At 36.3% G+C, this 22,547-nt stretch overlaps 2 protein-coding genes across 4 annotated transcripts; one reads left to right on the top strand and one right to left on the bottom strand.

The window, feature by feature from the left end:
• Nucleotides 1-4,370: 4,370 nt before the first annotated feature.
• On the bottom strand, nt 4,371-12,122 carry LOC127956879 (F-box only protein 8-like). 2 transcript variants are annotated; one of them, XM_052555137.1, is made up of 6 exons: nt 11,908-12,122; nt 9,323-9,671; nt 8,352-8,478; nt 7,679-7,797; nt 7,184-7,380; nt 4,371-6,156 (listed from the first exon to the last, which is right to left on the bottom strand). In XM_052555137.1, the coding sequence occupies exons 2-6, from the start codon at nt 9,661-9,663 to the stop codon at nt 5,969-5,971; spliced, it is 972 nt and encodes a 323-aa protein (XP_052411097.1). In that variant the 5' UTR covers nt 9,664-9,671; nt 11,908-12,122; the 3' UTR covers nt 4,371-5,968. The 2 variants fall into 2 exon arrangements, with proteins under 2 accessions (XP_052411097.1, XP_052411096.1); XM_052555136.1 differs by lacking the exon at nt 11,908-12,122 and adding an exon at nt 11,718-11,830.
• A 420-nt stretch (nt 12,123-12,542) lies between these two features.
• On the top strand, nt 12,543-17,481 carry LOC127956878 (centrosomal protein of 44 kDa). 2 transcript variants are annotated; one of them, XM_052555135.1, is made up of 11 exons: nt 12,543-12,673; nt 12,847-12,937; nt 13,697-13,844; nt 15,152-15,298; nt 15,578-15,676; nt 15,761-15,934; nt 16,130-16,342; nt 16,745-16,805; nt 16,900-16,994; nt 17,084-17,118; nt 17,234-17,481. In XM_052555135.1, the coding sequence occupies exons 2-11, from the start codon at nt 12,849-12,851 to the stop codon at nt 17,280-17,282; spliced, it is 1,110 nt and encodes a 369-aa protein (XP_052411095.1). In that variant the 5' UTR covers nt 12,543-12,673; nt 12,847-12,848; the 3' UTR covers nt 17,283-17,481. The 2 variants fall into 2 exon arrangements, with proteins under 2 accessions (XP_052411095.1, XP_052411094.1); XM_052555134.1 differs by having other exon boundaries at nt 12,553-12,937.
• The last annotated feature ends 5,066 nt before the right edge of the window (nt 17,482-22,547 follow it).

Genomic DNA, 22,547 nt, shown 5'->3' with positions numbered 1-22,547 from the left:
TAACGGAGCTAGCCATATTAATTCAAATCCAAGAGACAGCATGAAGCAGTTGAGCAGTGGATGGTTAAACCATGGGCTATATAAAATGTCATGCTCTACGTGAATGTTTTCCATCGGCTTCGGGGTCCTGGAATAACTCTTTTCTTAATCCCACAAGTGTCCGACACCGGCAAACGTCAAGCGTCATCTATGGCATGATGTGACAGTGGACAGCCCCTGTCAAAGAGATACGCTTCATGCATAAACAAACCGTAAAACATACCTCTGCGATCATGGCCTCGGTGATATTTAAAATGGGCTTCAATAACTCTACTTGCTTGTGAAGAGCGCTTGCCTGTGTCTCACATGAAAAGCTCACCTCAGACAGGTAAAGAAACAGCTCTCAGGAGCACAAGCTCACAGCTGTGGCACACCTGTGGAGAACTGCATGGACAGAGTTCGTGAAGGCCGTTTATAGCGTGAGTGATAGAAGACTCTGTAAGCATCACGGACCTGAGACAGGCAACACGCTCAGCTCGTTTAGGAAGCTCATATCATCTCCACTGTTCTGATCTTATAAGGTGCGCTCATAAACAAGACGAATTTTGATCAAAGGAACACGACTTTAATACCCATATGAGATAGTCCTACCCTTTGATACTGCATTTATATAAGCGCAAAAGACTGCAAATGCGCTGTTTTGGAGATTTACCTATTATTTTATGCTAATTAAAAAAAATAAAAATAAAAATACAAATAAATATATTGCACCATTTCTATCACATAGCATACTCTTTTTCTCTGCATATTTATTTATTTGGACTATTTGTTTGTTAAGGCTATATACTGATTCATTTATTTTGAAAATGAGGATATCTAGAGTCATTTCTGTAAGGTCTATTTCAATCATGCATTTTGCAAAAGGAAATGATGCAGTTCCAGGCGCGTCCATCATCAGCACCACATTGATTTCATACTGGCCTAAATTCCTGCATCCAAATGAGCATGACTATGAAAACATGGAGTAGGCTAAGGCATTTTATTAAGCTAAAACAGGTAGACAGTATACTGTAGGCCTATATTAAATTCTTATGAATTTCAAAAGCGTTACCATATGCTGAAAACAAATGAACAAAATCATCTTAAGCCAGCCTAAGGTAGTTTACTGGTTTTAGCAGGTTTAAATTAGTCTCACAGCGTAGCAAAACTGGACAAACAACCTTGCAACGCTTATTCAGCACGTTTCTTAGTTTAACGGGCTTAAAAGTGACCTAAAACCAGCCCACAGACCAGTGAGGTGGGGAGACCAGCAAAACAGTTTTGACTAGTAACCTTTAAAAATAAAGTAGACTAATGAATCGCATTGTCTCAGGCATAATGTATGACTAAGGAAGCCAATTAATCTAAATAATCACTCACTCAGATATTCTTGATTATTGAGTACAGAAACCTATAGGCTACATTGCGTTTGAGGCGGTGGTCGCCGGGTGATGGTGGGGTTGGTTTTCAGGAAACAATTAGAAACAGGGGCACTCCCGTCCTCAGGACAAGGTCTGGGTTATACCTGCATTATAGAGGAGGACACATAGAAAGAGGACCAGCCTAAACAACCTGCCGTCATCTCACAGAACAGCTATACCCCATATCAATATTTGTATTTGCGTACACTATAGAACTCACACAGGTGTAGCCTACTGGCAAACTGCGACATCATCCAGAATGCAGTAGCGCATCCACAAGATCGTTTTTTCTCCCCGGCAAAAAAGCGTTTGAAATCAAATTCGTTTATTCGAAACTAATTTAGACGATATCCAGGTTAAATCAGGGCACAAAACTGGGAAAAGAAAGCGAGAGGAAGGGGGGAAAAAACAGACACACTCCTTGTGACCTTGTCTCCATTGGATCTGCATCAACGGCCCTGCCTTTCAACACAGACCAAAAAAAAAAAAAAAAAAAAAATCCAATTTATCGACTTCAAAGAGAGCAGATCGAACTAGCCTCTTCCATTGCACCGACAATAAACGTTAATATTAAACTAAAACCAAAAATCCAATTACTCAAGACATTTGCTATAAAAGCGGAGACCTTTGGGCTTGCAATTGTGGTTCCTTTTTTTTTTTTTTTTTGAGCATCTTGACGTTTGGCATCTGCTTGGCATTCATGCCGACGAACGAATTGCGTGAGAGAAACACTATTAAAATGCACCAAAGCACTTTCCCAGCAGAACCAGCATTTCCAAAATAATAATAGCAGAACATTCATGATCTGTTATTCTTCTTAATGTTGCGCAGATCAGCTCCTGCTTCCGATATTATTTTATAGGCCCATCTATATAACAATTCTCGGATGACTCTTTATATCATTTATTTAGATTTGATTTCTTTCTTTTGTGTAGGCCTATAAAATATATACATATTAGCATATTATTATTATTATTGACGTAGCCTATTTAAATAGCCTAGTTTAACAAGGCCACGGTTACCATTTCTCCGTCATCCCAGAAGTGTCAAAATCACAAGGTCTTTGTATTTTCTCCACGGTGTCAGGTAGACCAGACGCAATTTCAGGCGTCAGAGAGGCTCGCGCAGTTTTTGAGACAGTATTGATGGAATGCAGTCATAGCGAAGGCAAGGACTTCATCAATCATGCCAAATTATAGCCCAAACTCTTCCATTAGACCTGAGAAACATAACGTCACCACAGATAAACAACATTTTAACGGACGAGCCTTTGATAAATCCATGGACAAAATCGAAAAAGCATGTAGGTTATATAGCTATTTGCAAAAATAACGAATGAATTTTGAATGAATAAATCTTTTATTGTTTTCACTATTTAACTTGATGATTACATATTCAAGGTCAAGTATCATGAATCATTTAGTTTGTTTTATTATAAGAAGTAAGGGGAAGTGGTCACAATTTTTACACCAATGAATAGGCCTATATTTGTCAGAATAGGTTTATTTTTAAAGGTAATTTATGGGTGTATACCTAAAAGTTTTGGCTAAAAAAATAAATAAATAAAAATAAAACAACAGATTCTGTTCTTTTAAACAACAACTTGTTTTTCTCCCAATCGTAATGGCATAAATGTGTAGGCTATTTAAAACGCATTTTATATCCTTGCATTCAGTTTAGTCTTATAATATAGCAGCAAATATATCATACATATACACACACACACACACACACACACACACACACACACACACACCATACCTGTCAAGTATCCCGTTTTGGCCGGGAAAGTCACGTATTTTACCCTTCTTTCCCGCCGTCCTCCCGTATTAGTATTTTCCCGTAAATCTCCCGTATTTTTATTTATTTTATTTTTTTACCTGCGTTATTAATAAAATAATAATAATAAAAACATTCCCAATCTGAGCTCTGTCACTAGTCTCGCGATAACTCCCACCTGTAGTAGCCTGTCGCGAGGGGTGTGTGAGGTCAGGTGACATGAGTTATAACGTGGGAAAAACAACAACAACAAAAGAAAAAACAGAGACGGATGATGGATGCTACAATAGAGAGTGAAGGCACACCTGCCAAAAAACCAAAACCCATGTGTAAATACCGTGATAAATGGGACAGCGAATTTACTTTTTTAAAGAATGCAAAGTCTGCAACAAATTGGTACAACAACTCACTAAAAGAGTAAAAGAAAAGTTATGTGAAATGAAAAGAAAACCTGTTAAAGAAAAGCAATATGAAATGAAAAGAATGTGTGGAATTAAAATAAAATGTAAATGTAAAGACAAGCAATGTTAAATTAACAGAAAATATGCAAATAAGCCTTTAAATAAATGCTCTTCATATATACCCTTTTGTGTTTTAATTTGGGCTATAACACCTGTCTTAAAATGTAAGGGATACTGGAGCTTTGTTGGGGTGGTGGGACTGCTCGCAATGGGCGCTGGAAAATTTCCCTTATTTTCAAATCCAAAACTTGACAGGTATGACACACACACACACACACACACACACACACACACACACACACACACACACATATATATATATATATATATATATATATATATATATATATATGTACTGTATATTTAAGCTAAAATATAATAAACGAACATGTCTTAATAATCATATACTCTTTTGTTTCAAGTTCAAATTGGACTAAAACGACAATTATCTTATGTCGATGCCTTTCCTATGCAAAATAATCTAGGAATAGTCTAAATTAATAAAGTAGCTACATAAATGGCCTCTCATACAGATTAAATAAAGGTAGTCGCGTAATTTATTTACCTAGTTGCAATTTACGGAAAAGCATTCTTAACTTAACTGGGCATTTATATTATACAGAATATATTCCACTCAGTGAAAATAAAAGTAATATTTAAACGTTTTTATGCTAAGGATCAGACACGTGACTATGCAAACAGCGCTTTGCAAAGTTTTATTTATTTTTTTGATACAATCTATAAGTGCATTAGTCCAGTGTTATCATTCTGAAATTAATATTAAACAAATCTTTTCTGCAATTTAACTACAGTTAAGTAGATTTGTTTAAACAGAATTGCATTTGCTGGATACATACCTACTCAATGCAGAGCATAGTAAAAATAAAGATAAAAAAATCAGAAACAGATGAGCTGTAAAAGGTTATTAAAAATACAGTTACTTCAGCACTGGATAACAATGGTCAGGATTATGTAGTTATTGGTATGACATTTCACAAATAAATGCATTTTAGTTTTCTGAGTGGTTGAGTGCTCATAGCATCATGACATGATAAATATGCCAAAAAAGTGCAAAAGGACAGAATTCACTCTTTTAATTCAGAGAAAAAACAACTCTTAGTTAAAATACTCCAAAATAAAATTTTATGTTTATAAATCTCTATACTTCAATATATACATTATGTGCAAATAAAATGGCTGACATTAAATTAAACTATGCAGAGTGTGTGAAAAATGAATTTACATTATTGTGTATATATTTAATATTTAATCCTCACTATTGGCACCCAATTGTAGTAAGTCAGAATAAAAGAAAAATACCCACATTTATGAACTTAGAGTAAATATATAATTAAAAGACAAGATGTCCTATGAATTATTAGAGAAAAAGGAAATTTCTCTGGCTGAACATACTCAAATGTTTATATGAAATGGATAGCTAATTTCTTTTGCATTTGTGTGTATATCATTTATATATGATTGGAAAACGGTCTAACAGAATGTGATGCAAAAAAAAAAAAAAAAAGAACATCAACAACCTGTAGCAAAGGAAGATGACAAAAGGTACCAAACCTATGAAAGATATGTAGTAAAAATTCAGTGCATACAATGTCTCACAGGGTTTTACTCTTCTCAAGGAAGAGGAGTCATAAGTGACAATGCACCAACACAAAGCCCCCTAAAACAAGTGTGTACACACAGAATTAAAAAAAAAAAAAAAAATGCTTTTGTTCATTATCAATATTATAGGTTTACTGTTTTAGTCAGTCAATGATATTACAGTGACCGTAGACTGAATGTCTTAGACTTGCCTGAATTTTGTAGATATGGCAAAAAACCTGACATTCATTTGATAAGCACGAGAGGTTTACAAATTAGAATGAGAAAAAAAAAGAAAAAAAAGGAAGAAAACAAGATGTCTTTGTATATATGACGCAAGCCCAATAATGTCTACATTCAGTTTTAACTGAATTCATAGCTTATCTCATATATCTTCATGTACATGGTTTTGCATGTTTAATCGGTTTGTAATAGAGAAACCTAGTGGCTACCATTGCTAGCCTCCCAACAACTGACTCGCTTATGCAGCTTCTTCAGATTGTGGCTGTCCTCCACTCCTTTGCAATGCAGCCGATCGTATCAAGAGCTTCATTCATAAGAGTTTAAAGTTTAAAATGACCTGCAGGGTTCCCACAGTGTTTCTTCCAGCTTCAAGCAGAATCCTTCCTAGTGCGGTCGCTAATGTTCGGCGTGCCAGCAGTCTCTCTAACGTGTCAAGCGCTGTAGTGCCTAGGCCGCCACATGGCCGATCAGATAGATGTTGTCATAGAGGTGCCCTACAAAGTCCTCGCTGATGTTCTGAGCAGCCCGCCGTGTATTTCGGATAAACTCCCTCTTGGACATCTTGTTCTTTACGTGAGGGCTGGTCAGGTCGATGGAGAGAAGGATCAGGGAGTAGCACAGCACGTACACTGCATCTGCAAAACCAGAAGAGAGAGGTGTGCTGTTTATAACGTTCAGCACAGTTAACATTGTAACCCCTTCATTAAAAAAAATGCCTGCATTACGCAGAAACATCTTTAATAAAGATGAAAATAGAATGAAGCTGGATGTATATGGATGACATTTTCCGAAATTTTTTAACCGCCAATTTATAAAGGATCCATCTATCACTGAGTTAATTATCACAAAGCAGTTGCTCATCTGTGCATATAAGAATATTAATGCATATTGTGATTTGTCCATTTATCTTTACATTTACAAGTTTGCACATGCTCTTTAGTTGCTGTACTTTTCACTTCAGTTTTTCCCTTTATAAATCCCAAATTACTCCTCACTTTTGACGTAGGATGGAATTTAAGATCAAATTTAGTTGTATGTGCGTTATATATATTATGTCCCTGCTTGGCATTCTTCAGAGAATTTATCCATAATGTCTAATATCATTAATGCCTTTAATATTACGTAGAGAATCTAAAGGTCAAAAAAATCTTGACTTGAAGTGCGAGTTCTGTCAGTAATTTATAATAAATCTTCATGCTTGTACAGTAGCACACACACACTACAAGTCACATGTTATTGCAGAAGGTAACTGTGATTGGTTGATCTCAAAGCAGGGTCGTCTTTTGCTAACACTTTAAGCCAGCAGGCTTTGCTCGGCTTTAGAAACAAACGACGGTGTAAATACAAGGACTTCTCACATGTTGCTCTGAACAAAGATGAGATCACGCAGATCTGCAGCTATTTAATTATGGTTGACAAATCAATACACTACAATACTAATCCTGCAATCTGTTACTATGTATGTACCAATAGTAGAACCAGTATTTCAGCTTTCATTTTCTCTTAAGGCAAAATCAGTGTACGTCACTTCTGATCTGCTGACTCACCTGACAACAAGCAAAGCAAATCACAGTGTTCTTGATGTCACAGTTACACACTAGATCACTCTGTAGTATAAGTGCCAGTCTGGGATCTTGTATGACCGTGTTGTACTTCACTTACCAGGACTTAAGCCCGCATCCCGCACCAGAGTGGGGTTACAGGCACAGAAACGATGAGAAAACTTAGTGATGAGGGTCTCCAGGTACTCGCCCCTCTCCTCCGGCGCATGAATGTGTCTGAAGAAGTCTCTCAGTGCATTAGGGAGGAACTGGTTACTAAAGTTATGAAGTTTGACAAGCTCATCCAAGACATCTCGCCTGCAAACACAGTAGTTTTGGTTGCACTTTATTTTACATTACGTGTACTTGCATGTACTTATAGTGTACTTACAGTGTATATATATATATATATCCAAGAAAGTTCTGGTAATACAAGGTAACTACATGGGGTAGGGTTAGGTTTAGGGGTAGGTTCAGGGTTAGTACCTAGTTATTACATAGTTATTGTAATTACTATAATAAGTACCTAGTATGTAAATGAGGAACAGGACTGTAAACTAAAGTGAATTAAGTTCTACATTAATAAAATACATTAATGGTATACATTTAAACAAACCGTTCATCGAGATAAATCCGCAGCATCTTCCAATTCAGCATTCTGGTATAGAATATAAACTTGGCAATTTCCTTCGGGTGGTCCACAAGAATACCTCTGGACATGAAGTAACTGATACCCTGAATGAAAGAACCCACATAAAACAGGGTGTGGGGATTAGGAGGAAAAAGAGAAGGAGGGGGCATGCTTTTTTACCAGACACCGCGATTTGGTCCGGAGCAAGGCTATCGCATGTCCTTTAAGTGGACAGCTAAAGCTTTGCTAATCTAACCTAAGACACGAGCGAGGGGGAGCCAAGACATACGAATGCATCTCTGAACAGAAATGATGTTTTAAGAGCAGCTTGCATGAGAGAAAAGCCATCCATTTCGTTTTGATCCGGGTTGTGGTCTAAAAGCCTATGTCATGCACCATTATTCATTCTAGGTGAGCTTGTAAAAATTATATCTTTAGTCTGCAGTATGAGCATTTCTGGGTCATGTGGGAATTTACAGGGTGGAGGAGGAAACCGTCATATTAATCATAGCTAGCTGGTCAGAATTGTATTTCCAAAGCACGTTGTGGCTATGATCATTTCTCTGTTTATTGCCCATTTAAACATTAAACGGTTTGCCCTCTAATTAATGAGACGTTATTGTGGCGAGGCAGAACAAAAGCTTGTATTTTTTTGTACCTCTTGCGGGTTGGCGTTGAAGGTTAGACTTCCTTCATCTAATTCCAAGTAGAGTTTTCTGTATGAAAATCCAGATGGAAGCCTTCGGTTGTATATGGAACAGTGACCCCAAGTGGACTTGCACAGGCTAGAGGGCAGACAGAGAAAAACAAGAGATTGAATTGGACAAATGCTTATACACTTTCTATAGTAGTGAATATTTGAAAAATAGGTCATATGTTTTTAAAAGAATTTATGTATTGATTTATTGAATAGCTGGACATCTAAAAGCATAAATAATTCATATCATTTACTTTGCATAAAATCCATTGAAACCTTACACACTTTAATTTAAAGTTTAGAATATATTTTTGTTCTTACACTAACCAAAGCTGCATTTATTTAATTATGAATTTTTTTTTTGAAACTGTGATACATTAATATTCAAAAGTTCAATAAGGGAAAAAAAAAAAACATTCTTTTATTATTTATAAGTAAAAATATAGACATTTATAATGCTATAAAATATTCCTGTTTCAAATAAATGCTGCTCTTTTGAATTTTCCAAGCTTCAAGGAATCCTGAAAAAAATATTTATTTCGACCTATTATTAAGAATTAAAAAAAAAGAAAAAAAATTGTACTAATAATAACATTAATAATATTAATTCAGCAGCATTGGAATGGTTTATGAATGATCATGTAATACTGAATATTTTAATACAAATAATTTATTAAAACAGAAAACATTTATTTAATTTGCCATGATATTTCACATTGGTGTTTTACTGTACTTTTATTAAATAAATCCTTATTAAATGGAGCCTTGGTGAGCATAAAATATTAATATCAAAAACATTATTATTCTACACTTTTCACAGGTAGTTTGTGTTTCTTGTCTCCCTTATGTAGTTTTCCCTTAATTATTATTTAAAAAATATATATTTCAATAAATACTCAAGATTTTATATGGAAGCTAAACCCCTCACTAACCCCTGCCACAGGTACTCATCATTCCCCAAGTCCTGCCACACGCAGGAGGCCAGGCACAGGTCGGTAGCATTCAGGTAGGAGAGGATAGTGATGCTGAGTTCGGGCGGCAGCATCTCAAGATCGATGAAGCCCTGCTCCTCTCTGCCCTTGCGGACGCGCAGCAGGTAGCTGATGTCGGCGCCGGGCACCTGGCACTGCGGTGTGCGGTGCTGCTGCAGCGGCTCAGCCAGCGGGGACCCCATCCTCTGGCCCTGCTCTCCGTCCCGCTGGAGGAAGCACTGTTCACTGTACTGCTGCTGCAGCTGCTGGTTCCTCACCACCCTCCACAGACCTTGACCCATCTGCAGATCTAAAAAGGTTACATTTGAGTGAAATTCACTATACATACATACATCTGGCTTCAGCCCTCAATGCATTAAAATAGTATACTATAATAGTAGTTTGTGTGTAGCTTGAGAAAAAATGTGGCATGTATTTAAATAAGCATTTACAGAACACTTAAAGAGGTCAAAACTCAAAAGTTTGGAATATTAGATTTTTTTTTACTTTTTTTGGAAAGAAGTCTCTTTTGTTCACCAATGCTGCATTTAATCAAAAATACAGTAAAACAGTAATATTGTGAAATATTATTACAGTTTAAAATAACTGTCTTTCTATTTTAACACATTTTAAACGTCAAATTTTAATTTGAATTGAGAATCCTTCAGAAATCATTCTTATATTCTACCATTATCAGTTATTGGTGTTCAATGATAGTTTTTATTATTATCAATTTAGTATGCTTTAAATGCTATAAAAAATGTCTTTACTGTCACTTTTAACCTATTTACTTATTTTTTCTTAAACCAATCTTATATACCCCAAACTGTGGAATGGTAGTGCATGATGGTTTCAAAAATATATTAAGCAGCAAAAACTGTTTTCATCATTGATAATAAAAAGAAATGTTTCTTGGGCAGCACAACAGCATATTAGAATGATTTCAAAAGGATCATGTGACCCTAAAGACTGGACTAATGTCTGCTGAAAATTCAGCTTTGCCATCAAAAGAATACATTTTAAAATAAAATATTCCAAAAGTATTCCAAACTTTTGACCAGAAGTCTAAATACAATGTTTTTAAAATGTACATTTCTATTTCAAATGGATTAAATAGAGTTCCAGCATTACTGCTGATCTGGGTACTGACTACTGATGTGATCTCAGCCATATGAGACATCTGATATGGACAGGCCAGTCTGCTTTTATTTCTTGTATTGCTGAAAGCATTTGTATATCATATCATCTCTTTTTTTAGCATTTATTTATAATAGTAATATTACAGTAATGCTTTGTGTCTAAAGCCTTTTATCTCTCTGCCTTCTGTAAAACTAAACCAGAGTAATCCAGAGACCTCAAGCTCTCAGCACTTTATTCTTGATTTAGATCATTTCAGTTGGGTCCCTGAATCCTTACCTCATCAGAACAAAACAGCCTCTAGGAAACTGTTTTCAGTGCTAGTGTGCAGTAGTAAGCTAGGAAATAAAAGCCCTGATGGCAGGTTTATCTCCACTGCAGTAGCACTAATCCTCTCTTGGAGATATGCATTAAGCCTTTTTATGTGGCGTCCAAGGACCTTCCTTTCTAAAACATGATTCTATTTATGAGAAGCATTGTTGTTCTTGTCTCTAATGGCCTCTTGAATGCTCTCTGGTTGCTCTCCTTGTCGCAGAGTATCTAGCATGACAGGCTTTCTTATATGAAATTGACATATACATGCATGGGTCTGACGTAATGCTACTGCACCTGCTCTCTGGCATTCTGTAGGAGGAGCTTGGAAATTCTTAAACCTGCTAAAATCATGGACTGGAAATCTGAACAAGGTCAATTAACTCTTACAAGCAATTTGCCTCTGCTTTGCCTAAGAGCAGGAACAGCTCTTAAATCTTACAAAAAAAAAAAAAAAAAAAGAAAAGCTTATAATGGTCATTTTTGAACTTTCTGTTGTTGTTGTTATGTTTCTATTAAAAGTGAAAGTGAACAGGTCTGGCAACCCCATGCATGTTCTAATTCTGGTACTCTTGACAAAAAACTGTTTACTGTAAATAGAAGAGCAAGATATAGCACACAATCCTATTCACAGTATCTGAAAAAAAAAAGTTTGTTATGCAAAAAGGACTTGGAACGTAATATAAACTCTGACCTACATTTTTGCCTTTATTTGCATATCAGTAGCCTTTCAGATTTCAGTCCTAACAAAGAAGAGCTCATCTGACACATTACTCAAGTATAAAACATAAACTTAAGCTCTAAGACGTTATATATTAAATAAACATTTCTTATTTAGAGCTTCAGACTACTAAACTTGTGAGTTGTAGTGACTGGCACACACAAATTGAGGTTTTCTACAGCTTACATTTTCTTAGCAAAAGGTCTTCCATCATGTTTGGCTGAAGCACAAAGTCCCGCCTCTCTCTAAAACGATTGGTTGAAATGCCAATTTGACACATAAACTCGAACTCTGATTAGATGTCGCGCAAAGTCACGCATGGAACGCTACTGTTTTAATTTTCGTAGCGTCAATGGCTCAAAGCAGCACCACCCACCTCTGTGTGTGTGTGAGAAATACTTCTACCGCCGCCGCGACGAAATAACTTGCTGATCTGCCACTGTCTCACGGATGAAATCGTCGCAGTCATTTAACAGGAGCCCAGGACAGACATCATGACAGCTCCGACGCCGCAGATCGAGGTGAGACAATCCTGTGACACTCACTATCATTCATCAGTTCACTCACTCCTCCTCCTCCTGTCTCTAGCTCCGCCTCCTTCCACTCTGGCCAGACTGACGTCCATAGACTGACGTCTCTTGTTATTGGTGGAAGTGACGCAAATCTCTCAGAGTAAACCAACCACAGGTACGCATACATGCACTTTCGATTGCAAGTTTTTTTTTTTTTCATGTTTGTCAAATTCGTATGCTTATTTAAAACAAAAGAAAGTTAAATAAAATAAATTGCAAAAATATATAAAATAAAATCCAAAATAAAGACACTGACTGAACCAAGTAATTATCAAATCAGCCAAATAAATATATAAATCAGGATTTATTAAATACGTTAATTAATGAAATAAATACATTAGTAAATAAACATTTTCATTAAGTTACAAATTACCAAATTTGTAAACACGTGCTTTAAATTTAACACAAAACCCATTAAAGGGAAAATATCTAAAAGACGTAATCAAAGGCATGAATGTGTAGAAGTGAAACGCTGGGTTGAACCGCATAGAAACCTATCACAACAATACCGAATATTTCAGCGGCAAAAACAAAAGGAAATTAAAAGTTCACTATAAAACTCAGCCATCGGTAAGACACAGAATTGTTATTAACGAAAATCGAGTGCGACATATAATGAAGTAAAACAAAAGATGTACAGCATGCCAATATCGTTTTTATACATGGTCAATGAATGGTTAAAATGACAGCGGTACATATTACTAAAATATAATTCTTGATGAAATCCATCCTGAAAACGACAGAGATGTCCACTGGTGATCTGAAGGGATGTCTGAGAAAGCTGGAAGCGTCTCTCCGTTCTCTGAAGTATCCCAGAGAAGTGGACTATCAAAGGTATTTAATATGATGAATGTTAAAGGAATAGTGCTACCACAAATATCAGTTCTCTCATTATTAGCTGGAATCTAATAGTAAAATGTGACCACGGGGACAAATCCTAGATTTTGAGTAGATCCAAATCTCCTTCATTAAACAGGACTCAATCAAGGCTTCATGAATTCATAGCTCTTCTGAATGTCTGTTTCATATGCAGTCAGCGGAGACAATATATGTGGGATGTTATTCATTAGACACCAACGTCCCCAGCTCCAACCTCACTTTTTTTTTTGGCCTAGGCTTTAAACATCTTGACTCGTATAAACATCCAAAATGGGGCTCTGCCAGTGTTTCATGTCCACATTTTGTTTTGAAGTTTGGAAAGTTAAAGACTTGTCCAGAGCCTCTCCAGTGCTGAGATATCTTGTAAACAGGCTTTACAAAAACCAGCTCCGTTTCTCCACCAGGAACCCAAGCTGCACATCAGATGCTCGGTGAAGAGGTTTTGATGTGAGATGCATCAAACACAACATGCTTCTCAGAAAGACAGATCCATTTGGCTTGTATGTGCTGGAGATGATCCAGAAATATGACTTAATTTGTCTCCAGCACGACACTCAAAATAGCTTGCAGACAATTTCGAGAGTGTTATTTTGTGCTGTCGTGTTATAAATAACTTTTATATTTGATTTAAAACCTTTATGTGGTGTTGATTTTGTGATTTAATGTGTGGTTTGTCAGTGCTTCGTAATTTGATGTTGGGTTTTATGCTTCCAGACTGGCTGTGGGAGATCCATCAGCTTGTCTTCCTATTGTGAGCTTCGCCTTCACGTCCTTTTCCCCCTCACTCACCGAGCGCCTGGTTGATTATGGCGTGGAACTAACTGGATTGAATGATTTACGATTTATTGAGAATGTTTACAAGGTGCATTGCATTACCTTATATACCACTATATATTATTTTTGACTGTGTGGCTTGTTATGTGTTATACGTCCTTTTAACTGAACTTTGACTTAAATAATTTGAACACAAATTTAAGCCAAAAATGTATTTATTTAATTATTTATTTATTTATGTCCGGCAGATCACAAGAACATATTTTAAAGAATGTTGGTAACCGAACAGTTTTGGTGTCCATTAAAAAAAAAAAAAAAAAAAAAAAAGAAGTTAATTTTATATTCCACAGAAAAAGAAATAAAGAGACTTATGTAACTATCCCTTTAAAATATATCAATCCAATTCATGGTTTAGGGTCCGAGTTATTGGATAATGTTTATTTGAAATCAACTACAGATTTTTATTACAGACTTTTATAAACTGTTTGTAATTTCTTTCAAGAGCTAGTGGTTTTAAGGAGTTGGTTGTTTTAAATGGATCAAAGTGGTTGTAGTCATTAATAATGCTTTTCACTCCGCCTTTAATGAGGTGGATTTCTATTTAAAAAAGCAATTTCACATGTAATTAAATTTACAAAGCCAGTCTTTGTGTTGCCTTTTTTATTGGCACTGTCCCTGATCTGGGAGGTTCTCGCCCCACATCAGAAATGCAGGTCTCTCCAGAGCTCTGTGATTCACAGCATCTGTAGCTCTGTTCTCCAGCAAAGCATTCAGATGTTCAACTGGCAGCTCTTCTTCACCAAGTCTTGAGTAATTACAATTCTCTGCTCATGTCTCTTTCCTGCTGTGAGAGAAAAAAAAAAGGAGGCTGGCCTTCATGTTGGTCCAAGTCATGTGATCTCAGATTTACTCCAAGCCGATTCTGTACATTTAGCCGTGGGAATGAAAGTTCTGCTCTGTCTTTCGGCACTTCCTCCTGTTCGCTGACCTTTCGTGCAGTTCTAAAAGAGATCTGGCCTTCGTCTCATGATAATGTGCAGCTCACGTGAAATATTCTGGGGGGAATTAGTGCTTCCATCATATTACCTTGAGGACCCTGTTGGCATTTAACAGGAAAGCGGTGTTTGGCAGTTTTGTCATATTTTTCCACTCGTCATTTTCCCTTTGCACTACAGCTCACTGTTTACATCTGGCTTATCCCTGTGATTAGTCTTGGTGGTTCCTCTGGAGTACCTCCTGAACCAGAAATTCTACAAATCAAAAATTGTAACCCACTTAGGGGATAACGTCCTTCCAATTCTTCTAATACATTAAACCCCTTAAATAAACCATTTATTTTATCACTGTTTTTTTTGTTGTATCTGCATCTTCATGGGAAAATCTCTTCATATGTAGGTCTTGCGAGATGTTTTCAGTTATAAGCCACTGTTAACCAAACAGCAGTTTCTTCAGTTTGGCTTTGCTGAGAGGAAAGTCATCATTCTCTGTGATATCATTGGCCTCGTTCTCAACAAACACAAAGAACTCACTAAAGAGAGCAAGGTATCTGAGAGATTTACCCACACACAGTTTTTCTTATACAGAGATATGATCAATAATTGACCTATATTAGTTTGTTAGTTCGATTGATTGTTTGTTTGATATGGTTTATTTTAATTCTTAGTCTTTTTTTTAATCTATTTAGATATAATATTGCAATTATATAATATAATTTATTGGTTATCGGCCATTTTGTAATACAAATAATGTATTATCATCTTATTATATAATATAATATCATATTGCATAAGTAGACTCATTGTGTGTTCTGTTGTCTTACAGCATGTTAGTAAACCAAAGAGAAGGCCTCAGTTTAAGAGCTGCACTAAAAATGAGATGTCTTCTGCTGAGAGTGCATCACTGGAGTTATCAGCCCTGACAGTAAGCAATTTGATAATAATAATGATTATTATTATCATTATTATTATTATTATTATTATTATAGCTGTTTCCCTTCCTTTTTAGGTCTCTCGGAAGCAGCCACTGGTAGAAAAGCATCTTGGCAGCAGCTCAGCACCAGCTCCTCAGAAACTCCTCAGATGCTCCTCAGAAGAGCATCTACAGCAGGGCGAGGAAACAGAAAAGAGGGGCTTAGACTGCGAGCGTTTTGAGGACTCCTCTCAGACTGCAGATTCAATTGTGAGAACGTGCATCCTGCAACACATTTACACAGAGGAAGGGGAACAACTAGTCAAGCATCCATTATTATGATTATTTTTTATTTAGCCATTTCATGTTAGAACTCCACAATTTCTCAAAATTCCAATTCCTTCTCTTTTTTTTTATAGTTTTGAACTTGTCAAATCCAATCTAATGCACATGCTGTCTTGTTAGGAGTGTGTGTTCGAGAGCAGGCTGAGGGGTGTAGAATCAGGTCTTCTGGAGAGTGTTGGCAGACTGGAGCAGCGGTTGGCCCTTATGGAACACAGGATACATGCTCTGGAGAAAAGCTTGGCTGGCAAGATTATCATCGAGAGCAGCCAGTGGGAGAACTTGGAGAGTCGCGTGCTGCTGCTGGAGACCAGGCAGGCATTGACCTCAGCACAGGTACAGGAGTGTAACATCTGTTTGGAGGCTTGGAACTGTAAATTATAATTTCTACTGCAATTGTGACACAATTCTGCTTTCTCCCAAAACTCACTTTGATGATCAAGCTTGCGTTACGTGATGAAAAGCAGTGACATTCTCCAGCGCAGATACACATGCACTAGCAAAGCTCTCACATGTGTTAGTTTAAAAAATGGGTAATTCATTTGGAAAGTGCAGGTTTTTAGGAAGACTGCAAACTGTTTAAAGGTCAAATAAATCCTTATGGTTCATGAGCGTGTTATTTTAGGATTTGTTTTAATGTTAAGTTGACATTTGCAGAAGTACTGAATATATGAGTTAATGTGTTTTTTGGTGCTTACAAAAAGTTTTCAAAGTTTTTACAAAGTTCTACTTCTGTAGGATCTAACTTCAGGAGATGGTGTCCTCAACACAGACAATGGTAGATTCAAAGAGGACACAGGTACGTTGAAACCTTTTAGCCCTAAAATTGCATTACATTCCTTAAATCTAAAATAGTTTGATTAATTTTTTCCCCATTTGTATCCGTGTTAAAGTATCTGCGAGTGGTGTTTCAACTGTGATTCATCCACCATCTGACATCAGTGATAATGGACGCACTCCAGCTAGTTCTTCTCCGACCGCTCCCCAGGTGACCATCCATCCATCCATCCACCAAATTTTCAAGATTAGTTTGTTTCACAATATTTTTTTTTATTATTATTATTTTCTGTTTCTTAGAATTTTAAAGAAAGGCTGGACAGAATAGTTCACATGTAAGTGGTATTTTTATATCAATAGCATTTCTCTTGAAGGGTTGTGTTTTGGGTGTCATTTAGACAAAGGATTGCACATCAATACTTTGTTGTTGTTTTTTCTGTCCCATTTCAGGATGAAGGATACATCTAAAATTCTGCAAAACATAGAACCCACAATGTAAATGTAATCTTTTCCCAGAGAAATGTGTATTTAAGGACTAAAATCTGTCATTTAAAAAACTGACAAATTCTCATATTGTACTAAAATTAGTGTAGCAAAGACTTTCTGATAAACAGACCAAAACTGTAATTCATTAAATGTATTGCCCAATACCATATGGTGGCAAGTGTATTTCAAATAAATCGAATAGATACTTTTTATTAGTCTTCACTGGTTCTTGTGCGTCTCATGACAAAAAATATTAGTGCTGCATGTGGCACCTTATTTGCTTGTGAAGTTTCAGAAGTGGCAGATTGAGGTAAAACTGCTACAGTTCAGCCTGTTCCAAACATAAAATTTGTTTATCATTATTAATACATTTGTCAATTTGGGAATTGTATGGGAAAAAGCTGTGTGAAGGGTTCCACTGGGGGAAAAAAAACATCGTAGAAGACGTGAGGGTGAGTAAATGCCTTTTTTTTTTTTTTTTGGATTCATCAGTGTTTTAATATGCCCTCCCACTGATTCTGCAGGTGTATTAACATAAGTGTCTTGTCCTCTAGATGTCACTGCTACCCATGTAAAACCTAATGGTAAATTACTTTATGGCGCCCTCTGAAGTCAGTTTTCTGTATTGCACCCAGTCCTGAATGCTGCATCAGTCCAGTGCCACACAACAGATGTGCAGTCACTTGAATATTAAAGTAAAATGTGTAATCACTGGATGATGTCTTTTCTTTCTTTAGCACATGCTCCAAAATAGAGAAATAATTCTGAAGTTAAGGTAGAAATCCATCCGTCCCTCCTGTCCAGTTATGACACACTTGTGTATGTAATTGGGATACTACAATCATTTCAAAATTCCCAAATGCCCCCCCCCACCACCATTTAGGTGCTATGCTGGGTTTATTCAGATGTATATAAATTTTAAATAAATTTAAATAAATGTAAATAAATTTTGAAACAGTGCTTTGTTTGTTTAAGCATCCTGAATAGTTTATGGCATAGGCTTTACCAGTGGCTTGAGTTTTGGATGTGACTCTGTGTTTGGGAAACTTAATGATTTTTTTTCTGTTTGCTGTTTTGGTAGCACAGAATGGTTTCACCCGAGAAACCATCTCCAGTACTCATCCAGCACCATTTTCCTTCTACCTGGAGTTAAATGTAGTACTTTAGGCGACAGTGATCACAGCAAGGGATTGGAAAGGGAATTACAGTGAATTTCCAACTTATGGGTCGCTGTTAGCAGAATTCAAGAATCCTCGACTCCTGATATAGGACAAACTTGCAATGTATTTGCATGTCTGAGGTCAAGTGACCTTTTGGATGGTCTCTTGGTGTTGGTCGTCATTGTTCAAGATATAACATTTATCAGATTTCAATTTGTGTAAAAAAACAACAACTTGAGACCTGGCTTTGACCTAGCAATGTCTCAAAACAAGACATCAGGGGTCTGACTTGTTGGTCTCACAGGACAGCTTTACTCTTCTCACATTTCATTTTCGGTACGAGGCAATGATGTAAAACTGTTTTTCATCAGTGGATTTTCTCTCTGCAGTTGACAACACCGAGAGGGTCACTGACCTCTGTTCGCTCTTCCAGACGTTCCCTTCAGTGCCCTATGTACTACAGAGACTATGAGAATCACTCTGAGATCAATTAGACATAAAGCATTCATGGAGAGGAAAAGAAAGGTCAGATGACCTCTGTAATTATGTTGAAGGAGAGTGTGTGCATGTGTTTGTGTGGCTGGTCAACAGAGAATGCCTGTGACTGTCTTGTATGTATGTTTGGTGTGAGTGTGAGTGTGAGTGTATTGAATAGGAGTCAGAGAGAGAGAGATGCTCAGACAGATTGTTTGGGAACTTACCCGAAGGGGCTGAACATTGTCTCCACTAGACACAGGGTGTTGCTGATGTCTGTATATGGGTCAGTGATGTAGTTTTAGTATTATTAGTGAGAAATATATATAAAAATTCTATTTTCTAAATTGTTATATATATTTTATTTTTAAATGTCACAAAAATTTTCACTTAATATATAAATGTAAACTCTGCGAGCTAAAGTCAATCTTAATAAGTTATATATATTTATGTGTGTGTGTGTGTGTGTGTATATATTATATATATATATATATATATATATATATATATATATATATATATATATATATATATATATATATATATATATATATAGTGTGTGGGGGGGGGGGGGTGTACATATATATGTGTATATGTATAAAATGTTTTAATATCTGAAAACTTTTAAATTCAGACATTTCCAAGAACTTGGCAGACAACTACATGTTAAAAAGTTTTGTTCCTATATGTCTTTGACTCATATCCTGACCTTGCTACATAACATCATAACTTGGGCCCCAGAAACCCCCTGTGGAATCAACAGGCCTCTGGCAGGGGCCAGATGTGAATTGGAAACTTTGCTTTGCTCTCTTTGACACTGCATGCAGGTTTTCTCAGTAGTTGCATCTTGTGGGACTAGACGTTACAGTTGTTTGTTTATTTTATTTGTGTATTTATGTGCTTTTTAATGAGTTTATACAGAGAATTAAAGAAATCTGGATTTGTTGAATTGAAGAGCCACTTTGTAGCAAGTTAATTAGATATATTAGAAATACATTTAGAGTTTATTTTTTCCTCTGGTTTCTGTACGTTTCTTCACCTGCTGTTCAAAAGTTTAGGGTCGTTTTGTTTTCTTTTTAAGAAATTATTATTCAGCAAAGACGCATCAAATTGCTGAAAAAAGTGACAATTAATACATTTATAATGTTAGGAATGAGATATAATTTTTCTAATATATTCTGAAAAATTATTTTGAACATTCTATTCAGCTAAGAATCCTGAAGAAACCGTATCACAGTTCCCATAAAAATATTAAATGGCTCAACTGTTTTCAACATAGATGATAATAAGAATATTTCTTGAGCAGCAAATCAGCATATTAGAATGATTTCTCCAGATTCATGTAGGCCTACTGAAGACTGGAGTAATGGCTGGAGTAAATAGCATTTTAAAATATTCAAATAGAAAAGTTATTTAATTTGTAATAATATAAAAAAATATGCTTTTACAGCCTTGATCATAAAACGTTTCTTTTATAAAAAGCTTCTTTCAAAAGCATTAAAACCCCTAACTTTTGTGAGACTAGAACACATAATCTCATAATTTTATTTTATTAGGCTCATCAAATCTCCATTCATTCCATCAGCTTCTGGAGTCAGTTTGTTTAGTCTAAACTTAAGAGCACAGGTACAGGAAGCACACCTAATCTGAAATCCGCTCAGCCACTTTGACATGAAAGCTGAATTAAGAGAAAATAAAGTGTCCCACAATGTTCAGTACAATTAGTCTTTTAAACTAGGACGTTTGCTTTACTTTTCGACTGTAACTGGATCGTCTGGAGCTGGACCATGATGTAATGTGTTGCACTGATGGTTCTTAGATTGCAATAATAATCCTGCACAGGTCTTTATTTAAAAAAAAGGAGAGAGTGAGTGAAAGATGAGAACAGGGGTCCATTCATAATGACTGTGTCATTAAGTTTTGTTGATTGGCTGTTGAACGCACGTCTCTGTTGCTCTCCGCTGCTGCTGTAATCCCCTGCTCTCATTAATCATTGTCCCGAAAGAGGGGTGGGGGAGATGAGAGAAACGACTTGAAGTGAGTGAGAGGGAACACTTTTTGCATTCCTCCTCTGTCTTAAAGCGTGTATGTTTATGCAAGCTCCACTCATTCCATTCCACCGGCCTGGCCATTCCAGATCCCTCCACATTAGGTTCATTTTCTCTCCTAATTAGCAGGACCTCATGCATGTCTATGAACTCTTTACCTTCCTGATTAGTTTGTCGCGGCCATGCAGGCATCTGCACCTCTTGAGCAGAACAAGGCTAATTGAGCTAATCGCTCAAGTTAATGAGCATATTTTAAAGGTTGGAGGGCATAAGCAAACGAGATGAAGAGAGTGAAATGAGAAAGAGATATAATTAGAATCACGGATGAGTTTACTTATTATGTCCTTGACTTTCAGCTATAATAAAGCTGTATTTTGGTCAATCTGATTTTTTTTTTTTAAAGCTACAGTTAACAAGGAACATTCTTATAACTTTCAAGGTTCTCTCAAAGCCATGAAAAAAGAAAGTTGTTCCAGTAAAATCAATAAAATATTTGATCAAAGTTATCTAATCTTTAAGTGTTCTCAAAGGTTAGCGCAAAATACATCATTCATTAAAGTTATTTCATGAAATGTTTTAGTTGGACATTCGTCTAACATTTATGTTATACTGCCACTTGTTTCATTCAAAAATATTGTTCCCATATTATATGCAAAATGATAAAATGCAAAGTTCCCTTTACGTTTAATATAACATTCACTTAACCAAGAAAAACATTGTTCAGAGAACAGTCAAAAATAACATTTTCAGAATTTAATGAGAACATTAGCAGAAAATTCTTAGAACATGTTTTATATTTATAGAGTATTTATTGTGAGACACTTTCAGTTTAAATGTAGAATATTTGCAAGAACATTTACGATATTAAGCACATCAAGCTAATTGCTTTACATGTTTATGTTGCCTTATGGGCTAAATATTTGTTCTCTGGGAGGCTCTTTTGCTAACCCCTTAAATTGGCGTTCATTGTATTTCATAGTTTTGTTCCGAAAAGAATTTCCTCCAAGTCACTTGATTACAAATTTACACCACTCTCAATGCTTATTTTCTTTGCCAATAGGAGGCGAGTTATTATCCTTGGCCAGCCGCCAAGACCTCATTGCCTGCCAGTCAAAACAGTTTTCACATGCTCATGGGAAGCCCTACAATAACATCTTATCATTAGAAACGAGCACATAGGCAAGTATTTGGGCCACTTGGATCCCCTGATGTAAAATAAACATAGGGGTTCTCGGTAAACCTGTGAGCTGATTGAGTCTCAAGCCCTTAACAACAGCAGTGGGAATGTACACAGTTGCTCTCCATATACGGCTCATTCTGTACAAGTCGTCTTTCAGATGTCAAGTCTTTGTCTTCAGTTTTAAGGTCTAGATCAACTCAAAATGCCCTGTTCAGATGTCAGGCTGCTCATGCAGCATTTGGCAATGTCTACAGACACAATCCCAAGAGACTGTCCATGTTGTGTTTACATTGAAGATTTCTCCTGTATGCACTACTGGAACTGGCAGAAAATAGAATATTGTGTTTGATTTTCCCACCATAGTCCGTAAAGAATATATGAACTAAACACCTCTTGCTTATCTTAGATTTGTCTGC

The sequence above is a fragment of the Carassius gibelio genome, chromosome B4 (assembly GCF_023724105.1).
Source record: "Carassius gibelio isolate Cgi1373 ecotype wild population from Czech Republic chromosome B4, carGib1.2-hapl.c, whole genome shotgun sequence".
NCBI lineage: Eukaryota > Metazoa > Chordata > Actinopteri > Cypriniformes > Cyprinidae > Carassius > Carassius gibelio.
Note: the sequence above shows the minus strand (reverse complement) of the source record. Positions and strands in the feature narration are given on the sequence as shown.

Bases quoted from the DNA above. Each gene is read 5' to 3' on its own strand.
- LOC127956879 (XM_052555136.1), bottom strand. From the start codon at position 11,811: ATGTGTCAAATTGGCATTTCAACCAATCGTTTTAGAGAGAGGCGGGAC. The intron at 8,479-9,322 runs GTTAGTGAGGGG...TCTGCCCTCTAG, and splicing joins GATGAGTACCTGTGGCAGGG to CCTGTGCAAGTCCACTTGGG. The intron at 7,798-8,351 runs GTACAAAAAAAT...TCTTTCATTCAG, and splicing joins TCAACGCCAACCCGCAAGAG to GGTATCAGTTACTTCATGTC.
- LOC127956878 (XM_052555134.1), top strand. From the start codon at position 12,822: ATGAAATCCATCCTGAAAACGACAGAGATGTCCACTGGTGATCTGAAG. The intron at 13,845-15,151 runs GTGCATTGCATT...CTTCATATGTAG, and splicing joins TTATTGAGAATGTTTACAAG to GTCTTGCGAGATGTTTTCAG. The intron at 15,299-15,577 runs GTATCTGAGAGA...GTTGTCTTACAG, and splicing joins AACTCACTAAAGAGAGCAAG to CATGTTAGTAAACCAAAGAG.